This window comes from Mustela nivalis (assembly GCF_964662115.1).
Source record: "Mustela nivalis genome assembly, chromosome: 8".
NCBI lineage: Eukaryota > Metazoa > Chordata > Mammalia > Carnivora > Mustelidae > Mustela > Mustela nivalis.
In genome coordinates this window covers 6,381,288-6,390,729 of record NC_139027.1, presented here as the reverse complement: position 1 = coordinate 6,390,729, position 9,442 = coordinate 6,381,288, and the positions used below count along the sequence as shown (strand labels likewise).

The 9,442-nt window shown below is 45.8% G+C and overlaps 1 protein-coding gene across 6 annotated transcripts in view; it reads right to left on the bottom strand.

The window, feature by feature from the left end:
• Positions 1–2,007: 2,007 nt before the first annotated feature.
• Positions 2,008–9,442, bottom strand: part of TAF1B (TATA-box binding protein associated factor, RNA polymerase I subunit B) — a 74,987-nt gene continuing 67,552 nt past the window's right edge. For 2 of the 6 annotated variants that reach the window (XM_082745488.1, XM_082745489.1), the window contains exon 15: positions 2,008–2,774. In XM_082745488.1, the coding sequence (XP_082601614.1) occupies positions 2,621–2,774 (154 nt within the window). In that variant the 3' untranslated portion in view covers positions 2,008–2,620. The other 4 variants (XM_082745487.1, XM_082745486.1, XR_014315587.1 and 1 more) reach the window with 3 other exon arrangements.

Genomic DNA, 9,442 nt, shown 5'->3' with positions numbered 1-9,442 from the left:
GACTGGGGTGCTGTGTGCTCGGTCTGTGACCTCCTGGAGCACCACCTGGAGCTGCTTGGGTGACTTCGGACTTGGGGGAGGCAGTAGGCATAACCTCTCCGGTATCCTTCCATCCGCTTAGTCACAGCCTCTCAGGACATCACAAAACTCCAAGGGACTCGACTCTGGGGCCATCGTGGGGATCAGCAGATGGGGACGTGAGCTCTGAGACAGGACATCAGAGGGTTTTTAACACAGAGACGGCAAAGCACGAACAGTGCTTCCTGGCGCACACATAATCCCTAACAAAGCAAAATTACGTGCTGGCACCGCGTGGAGGATGCACAGAAGAGAGACCCCACGAAGTTTCTGGTGGGTGACAAGTAGAAATTAATTGTAGCGGGGGCCCTGGGAGGCTCAGCCGGTTAGGCATCTGCCTTGGGCTCAGGTCACAATCCCAGGGTCCTGGGATCGACCCCCACGTCAGGCTCCCTGCTCAGTGGGGAGCCTGCTTCTCCCTCTCGCTCTACTGCTCTCCCTGCTTGCTTGCTCGCTCTCTCTGATAAATAACTAATCTTCTTTAAAAAAAAAGATTCTCTGCCCTCTCCTCCCTCTCTAAATAAATAAGTGCATGCTTGCATTAAAAAATTAATTGTATGAAGTTCATTATTATAAATCAGGTGTGTGACGTCTAAATGAGCTTCTTCTTGGGTGGGTTAGTTACCTTTTTTAAATCTTTGTGCACTCTATTTTTCATATAAGATCTCAGGTTTCTTACCCTCAGAGTCTCCTACCCAGCCCACAGGTGCGTGTATCCACGAATAACTCACGGTCTGGCGCCCAAGTTGCTGGATCCGGAGACCTGGGCACTTTCGGACTAACGTTGTAAATGCCCTAAAGGGGACGTGTGTTTAGGGAATGATGGATTCTGCCTGGGGGCTTAGTGGGGGGTGTAGGGGAGGACATTACAATTGAGAAGGGCCATTAAGGAAGAATTAGGGGTCTCCTGAGATGAGGGAGGGCATTTCTGATAAGGAGTACAACAAGGGCAAAGGCCCCGAGGTGGGAGATGTCCTAGTTGTTCAGGATTGCCTTGTCTGGGATGGAGGGAGCTGGGCTGGGGCCGGCGACAGGAAGTCCTATGTAGGAGCCACACTTAGACGGACCGTCCAGGCTAAGCCATCAGGCTGTGGGTAGCAAGGAGTCATCAAAGGCTGCCGAGCGCCGGAATGTCATTAGATCTATTTGGGGAACGTAACTGGCAGGGGCATGACCGGGACTGATGCTGGGAAATGAGAATGGTTTTGCCCACACCAGGAGGAAGGTGATGAGGGTCTGAGCTGGGCAGTGACTATGTTGTCAGAGGACTCGAGACTGGCCAGAGAGGTCGTTGGTGGTAGAACTGTCAGGGCTGAGTGACAGAGATGTTGGGTGACAGACTGGGAGGGGTTATAGCGTAGGAGATTGGGTGAGCGGTACCATAACTGAGAGTCAGGGAGCAGGCTCAGGGCGGAGGTTTGGAGGAGGGGTGGAAACACATCCGTCATAAACACTAATGGCTTCTTCTTCACGGCAACATTTGGGCTCCTTTGATTCCAAACTGACATCACCAGGGCTGGGAGCTTGGAGAGGCAGGGCTGTAAGCCGAAGCCCGCGGATACCTGAGCCAGTTTGCCTGGGATCAGGACTTCTCAGTGTCTTTATTTGTCAAATAACGTAGCACATCGTGGGATCCGTCAGGGGCTGAGAGCCGAGGGCTCTGTAAGTGCTGAGACCTGTCTGCGCCTGCCATAGTCCCAGCACGTGAGATCTTTGCGGTGCTGCTCAGGGGTACCTCAAGCAAAAGTGAGGCCCGTGTCTCCTCCTTCTGTTGTAAAAACTCTTCCATCCGATTCAAAACCAACACTCGGAGGGCAGACGACCGGCTTCCTTCGTCCAGCAGTGATCCTCGTGGGGCACAGCCGATAAGAAAGCAGGAAGGTTTTCGTAATCTTTCCCTTTTTGTCATCAGTCCTTCCATCAGAACCCTTTCTTTTTATTATTATTATTATTTTTTTTTTTATTAACACAAAACATATTATTTGGCCCAGGGGTCCAGGTCCCTGAATCGTCATCTTACACAGTTCACAATGCTCACAGTTCACACACCCTCCCCCATGTCCATCCCCCGCATCGGAGCCCTTTCTTGAGGATCTGTGGGAAGTAGGGTTCTCTACGGAGCATGATAAAGCACCCCCACCCCCTGCCCCATCTCAAAGGCATCCGCCTGCCTGGGGCAAGATGCATGCAGAAGTAGGCTCCCCTAGATGCCAAACACAGGGGTGGGGGGTGGCGGGGGAGCCCTGAGCTCCGAGGAGCTCTCCCCGACGCTGTGGAAGGGCCCTGTGCCCTTTCAGACGCAGGGAGGACGAGATCAGTGAGGGACACAGTGAGCTGGGGCCCGGGAGACGGGGACCAGATGGCGGGAACAGACAGCAGAATTATGGTGCGTGGGAAGCCAGGTGATAAAGTGCAGACTCGGGGGCCACCCCACCCACTCGGAGCCTCAGGCGGTGCTGAGAAGGAGGAGGCAGGGGGGTCTAAACACGTAGCACCTTGATCAGACGCAGATCCCTGGGCTGGACCCGGAGAAATTCTGGGGCTAGACCCGGAGAAGTGGAGAGGGGCTGGCACGGGCCCATTGCGTTTTGGCAGACGGCAAACGGGGAGTGGGAGGAGAAGGCCCAAGCAGAGGGACAAGGGGCCCCGGGGCAGAGGAGACTGTCTCAGGGAGACTTCTATTCTGGTGTGAATTTCTAAGGAGAGAAAGGTAAAAATAAGTGAACATGTTTATAATATATGCTTATCCTCCAGCGTGGTGAGGAACACATCTTTCCTACTTTTAACCTTTCCAGTTAAAACCGGAGACCATCTCTTTCATTTTAGGTAATGTTTAACTTAATCACGTAATCCGACTTAATGCAGACAACAATGGTGACAAAAGGTAATTACGTTTAAGTGGAATTCTAACTTTAAAAATTCTTTTGGAAATATCTGTGAGTCACCCAGTTCCACGCAAATATCCATAAAACATGTACTAATTGTTCCAGAGGAAATAATTGTTGCAGAAGGGCAAGAGGCCAGGGGAGCTGAAATACCAGGTTCTTAATTTATAAAGTCAATAAAAGCACTCTTTTGTAAGTTCTTCTCAAGTCGTAGCCTATTATCAGCTAAGTCTGGCACTAAAATCACTTTATGCTTAAATACTTCATAGGGCACGAAACAAGGGAACACACACTAAGAAAACATTTTGTGAGAGACTTAATACTTACTCAGCTTTCAAGAATAGAGAGGTATTTAAAATGAAAAAAAAAGTCACTGCTTCTCCGCCCAACATGAAAATCCATACTTTTAACTAGCTGCGATGTATAATAATTCACAGAACTTTGGAAATTCTACTCCGTTCTCCTGAAGACTTGGAAATAATGCTCCTTCTCTCCCAACCAGCATTGCTTTCTGTATAAATACAGGGTTGAATTAATATTGCTTTTTCCCTCCTAGGCTTTGTGCCAATGGAGGGGGAAAACAAAAACAGAAACAAAGAGATAACAAAAAACTACAGACAGTCTGTGGTTCAAGGTTCAGCCCCAGCTGCCCTGGTCCCGGGCTCTCCTCCTTCCTCTGCGCTGTAGAAGGTCCCCCTTCTGTGTGACAACCGCAAGCCTGTTGTGGCCCCTTCGGGAAGGTAAAGCACAGGGCAGCTCCTTACCCATAACCTACGAGCTCACCCCCTCATTTCCACAATGATGTCCGTTTACCCGATGCAAGAGGAGCCGAGGCTGGCAGGGGGAAGGCCCTCCTCTTCCTTCCACGCCTCACCCAGAATCTCAAAACTGCCTGAAGAAATCCATATTTGTTAAGGATTAAAAAAACCACCCCCGCAAAAAGACAAAACCAAAAACCCCACACCTATGTTCAAAATTTATGAGATAGGGGCACCTGGGTGGCTCAGTGGGTGAAGCCTCTGCCTTCAGCTCAGGTCATGATCCCAAGGTCCTGGGATCGAGCCCCGCATTGGGCTCTCTCTGCTCAGCGGGGAATCTATCCCCCCCCCCCCCACGCCAGCCTGCCTCTCTGCCTACTTGTGATCTCTGTTAAATAAATTTAAAAAAATTTATGAGGTAGCCTTGTAGATTAACAACATATTTAAGCCAGTGTTCTGTATTCTTACGGGAAAAGATTCTCGTCGTATCTGTTTAATTTTTTTGATTTTAAAAATCTAGAAGTTTTTTTAATTTCCAGACAATTTTTTTTTTTTAAGATTTTATTTATTTGTCAGAGAGAGGGAGAGAGAGCGAGCACAGGCAGACAGAATGGCAGGCAGAGGCAGAGGGAGAAGCAGGCTCTCTGCCGAGCAAGGAGCCCGATGCGGGACTCGATCCCAGGACGCTAGGATCATGACCTGAGCTGAAGGCAACTGCTTAACCAACTGAGCCACCCAGGCGTCCCAAGAAGTTTTTTTGTTAATCTACTATGATCAAACTTTTATTTGCCACAGATGTAGATGGGTAGATTTATCTAATTTTAAAAATCTTAAAAAAAAAAAAAAAAGAGCAAATCTGGATGCCAATAGTTGGAAAGTTTCTAATCAAATGTCCTGGTAGCAGACGATCAGCAGATGTTAGAAATTGTTTTGCCCATAATACCACAGCGTCATATTTTGCACATATGAGATGTTGAGACTTTGAACTAGAAAGACATTGTTCATTGCCTATCAACAGACAGCCCCCGCCCAACTCCGCCTTTCCCTGCTAATAGTACCGTAAGTTTGCTCAAATAGTAGAGAAAGACCCTTAATCCTAGGGAAGGTAGGAATGCATCAGGATAGTCTAAAGCAGTCATCTTTGCCAGTGATGGTGCAGATTTGGCCAATGCAATGTAAAGGAAGCTCTACCAGGGAGCTTCTAGAAAAGGTTTTCTCTAGACACTCTTGGGAAAATGTTTAGTCATAGTTCCCTCCTTCTACCAGGATTCATTTGTATGGAATCGCAGCATCCATCTTGTGACCATGAGGAAGCAAGCTGAGAACTAGAGGCCAATGTGCTGGGAACGGCAAAGCAAGAACAGTTGGGCCACTGAACCAAAGCTGGTATGACTTACTTCCAGAACTTTTGTTATGTAAAAAAACCCCACAAAATACTTCTGGTTTAGTAGTTGGAGGGGAGTCTGTTAATTGCAGCCTAAAAGCATTCCTTACTTCCCACTCTGTGTCATTTGTTTTTGAACGTGACGGTTATGTGATAGAACCAACAGTGGTTCTCACATTAGTGGGTGTGCAGCAGAATCTCCAGGAGGGAGATTCTCCACATTGTTGGGCTCCATGCTGAGTTTCTAAATTGGCAGGTCAGTGATAAGGCCTGGAAGTTTCCATTTCTAGTTAAGTTTTCAGGGGGTGTCAATGTTGTTGGGTCAAGGATCACATTTTGAGAACCTCACTGTGATAGATAATCAAGACATTTTTATTGAATTATATTTACCGAAGTGTCCACAAATCTTCCTGCTGGTAATGGAGGAAAGAAAGCTACATTTCTTATGAACATAGATACAAAAAATCTTAACATTTCAGCAAATCAAATTCAATAATATGTAAAAAGGATGATAGATCATGACCAAGTGGGGTTTATCCTAGGAAGGCAAAGCTGGTTTAGCATTTGAAACTCAACTGAATTTCATATTAACCATATTGTAAATGCCATATTAATTGGCTAAAAAAGAAAAAACCATACCATCATCTCACAAATGCAAGAAAAGCATCTGAAAAACAAAACAAAACAAAACAAAACCAACATTAATTTCTGATTTAAAAAAAAAACAAACCACTCTGCAATCCAGGAGTAAAGGGAACTTGCTGAAGCGGGAACAGCATTCACAGAGATCTCTTCTATCTATGCAAACCCTCTAGGAGATCCTATCTGGCCTCACAGTTTTTAAATAGTGCTTATATTCTGATGTTTCTGATATTTACATTAGCCCTGCCCCCTGCCCCTCCAACTTCAGATTTTGAGGTCTCTCCAGTGACTAACAGGGATCTCAAACTCAATATGCCCAAACAACACTGATTTCCCAATACCCACTCTTCTGAGTTCCCCTGTAGTGGACTGCCTAAAACCAAGGCCTGGTACCATGTGTGGCCTTGGCATCTGGTGAAACTGTGAGGGCCCCGAAGTGGCCTAACTTGACTTCCTCTCCCCACTCGGCTCCCATGGAGAGGGCTCCCTAGCCGAAGGCACCTTATTAAGATCAGAGGAGTTCCTGCCTGCCCATGGGATTATTCAAATAAGTCAATTATACGCTCCTGCAGGAACCAGGGGTCACTCCATCCCTCCGATAGGACAAAGCCTGCCTCCCTGTCCCTTATTCTCTGTTCCGGAGTGTGACCCCGCGGGCCCTGGGAGTGTGCTGCATCCTCTCCCAGGTGGAAGTATATGGGATTACGCTGCTGTCAGTCTCATCCATTCAATCTTGGGTTCCCCTATGGCCAACCCAGGATACGTCCCTCCCAAACAGGGTGAATGGGGGAAATTAAAGCTGCCCATCTTAATAAATGGTACAGGGGGCAAAAATCAGGGCATTTTGATTTCTCACCCCTACAACCGACCCATCACCAAATCCTTATTATTTCATACGTAAACTGTCTCTGGGATCTAATCCCTTCCTAGCACTTCCATCACCACCTCTGCAGGGCACACCGCCTCTTGCCCAAACCAAACAGCAGCCTCTGTTGTGGGCGCTACCTCTGCCCACTTCCCTCTGCAATCTGTTCACCACAGAGCACGTGCTCCTTTTATGACACATGTCTGATCACACCATTCTTTGTGTTTTTTCTTTTAAGATTTTATTTGACAGAGCGAGAGAACACAAGCAGGGGGATCAGCAGAGAGGGAGAGGACGAAGCAGGCTTCCGGCTGAGCGGGGAGCCCGACGTGGGGCTCTATTCCAGCACCCTGGGATCATGACCTGAGCCGAAGGCAGACGCTGAACCAGCTGAGCCCCCAGGGGCCCCAGATCACACCATTCTTTTCTTTTCTTTTTTTTTTTTTTTAAGATTTTATTTATTTATTTGACAGAGAGATCACAAGTAGGCAGAGAGGCAGGCAGAGAGAAAGAGGAGGAAGCAGGCTCCCCGCTGAGCAGAGAGCCCGATGTGGGACTCAATCCCAGGACTCTGGGATCATGACCTGAGCCGAAGGCAGCGGCCTAACCCACTGAGCTAGAGTGCCCAGATCACACCATTCTTTTGCTCAAAAATTGCTAATGGCTTCCCATGACACCCTTGGGATATAAGCCCACGTTCTTACCACGGCCCCGAACGCGAACTCTTCCATTTCACTCAAGCTGCCCTGAACAACTTGCTATCCCTTGACTCCATCCAGCTCACTCTGGCTCAGAGCCTTTGCCCGGTTTCTCTGCTCGGAATAACCTTCCCCTGGAGAGCACCGGGGCTTCTCCACCCACTTGATCTCCGCTCAAGGTCACCTCCCAGGTCCTTCCTCAATCACCTTTCCTAAAAGGGCCCACCTGACACCCTCACCTTGCTTTTTCTTTGTTTGCACCTCATTAGCCCAACTCCGGTCCACTTGTTTACTCTCTGCCCCCACCCAGTGAGAAGATCCTCAAAGGCAGGGCCCTTGTTTTCTGCCGTGTCTCCAGTGCCTAGAACATTCCTGGAGCTCACTTGCTCAGTGTTTGTTGCATGAATCAACTGTGAACAAGAACGCCTGGTTTTCTAATATCCTTACCGGATATTATAAACCTTTATATATCTTTGGTAATCTATTTTAATTTGTATCATTTTGGGGGTTGACCTTTGTATTTCTTTTTTGCAGCCCGCTGTCTTTCCAGAGTCCTTGCCCAGCTTGTCTTTTTCCTATTGCTTTGCAAGAGCTATTGATTCACTGAAAAATTATTCCTTTGTCTGTCCGATGCTACAAATATATTTTCCTACTTGCTATTTGCCTGTGACTTTGTAGTCACATTACCAATTTTTCCCTTTCGGCTTCTGGTTTTGGAGCATGCTTAGAAAGTCCTTCCCTGTTCCAAGATCATCCAAGCAGCCATACTTGTTTTCTTCTAAGCAATATATGTGTATGTAAGAGATGATGGTGTTTAGATCTCTGATGCATCTGGGATTTCCTTTGGGGAATAAAGAGTAAGGAAGTGATCTAGTTAAAAGCAAATTTAGCTTTTAAGAAGAAAAAAAAAAAGCAAAGAAAAAGAAAAAAGAAATAAAGCAAATTTGGCTTTAAAATACAAAGAATTCAAATTTCTGGATACCACTTATGAAACTTATTGTTTTAATCTTCTCAAAGAATATTCATAATTTAAAAAATAAATTCAAACACAATTCACTTATTTTCCAACACACATTTTTATAAGCGATTTATTACATATATATGAATCTAAGTATGTGTAGATATATAATAAAATTCTATTTCCCATAATTCTCTGGAATATTATAGTTTGACATCGTCATCACTATAAAATATTTCGCACTATAAAAATATTTCATTTTTCTCAATATTTTCTCCGTTTCCTGGATCTTGATTTTTTTTTCGTTTTACTGTATTTTCTTTTAAAAAGTCTCTTTTCAATTAAGCTCACTTCTTCATGGAGAGAAGAGGCCTTTATTCTCAGCAAGAAGGAGAAGAGATTTATTACGAACTGATAGCTCAGCGAAAAATTTGATTCTTCATAGGTTGTCACATGTTTACAATAGCTAGAAAGGGAAGATAAAGGAAGATGTTATCTTAAAATGACCATTTAAAATGTATGCATCTATCCCTGAAACATCCCCCCCAGTTGGCATGTACATACGGTCAGACTGACAATAGTACTCAGAGTTGGAAGGAAACGTGGAGCAATATGGCATAGCAATTTTAGAAAGGAAACACGCTAGCACCATGCCTGGGAAGCTACCATGCCAGGGTAACAGACGGTCTTGAGCAAGCGCTCACGACTCCTTGCCCAGAAGTCCTTCCATTCCAGATGTGCTGCTTCTTTTTACCGTGCCCAGAGCAAACAACAGCACACAAGCAGAGATTCTGGGCATAGTTTTAAAACAAAAGAAAATAAATAATCCCTAATCCTCACCCAAAATAAGACACCAGACTTGATAATGTAGCCTATAATCTTGTACCTATCACAGAAAGAAGAGTTTACAAAGCAATTCCACTTATCTTAAAAGTAGAAGGTCAAGTCTCCAACTACCACCAAATCTCTAATTACGGATCTCTAACACTCCATCTCTAACTAGACCAGGCACAGGCAATCCAGGGGACAGAGAAACATGTTAAATGGTATCACAGGTCATAATCAGCAAAATGCAGCAAAATGCAGCAAAATGCAGGAAATTGTATAGGACAAAAGACCTGGATTATTCAACAAGTAATTTTTTCTCTGCAAGGGGACAGAAAAAAAGACATTA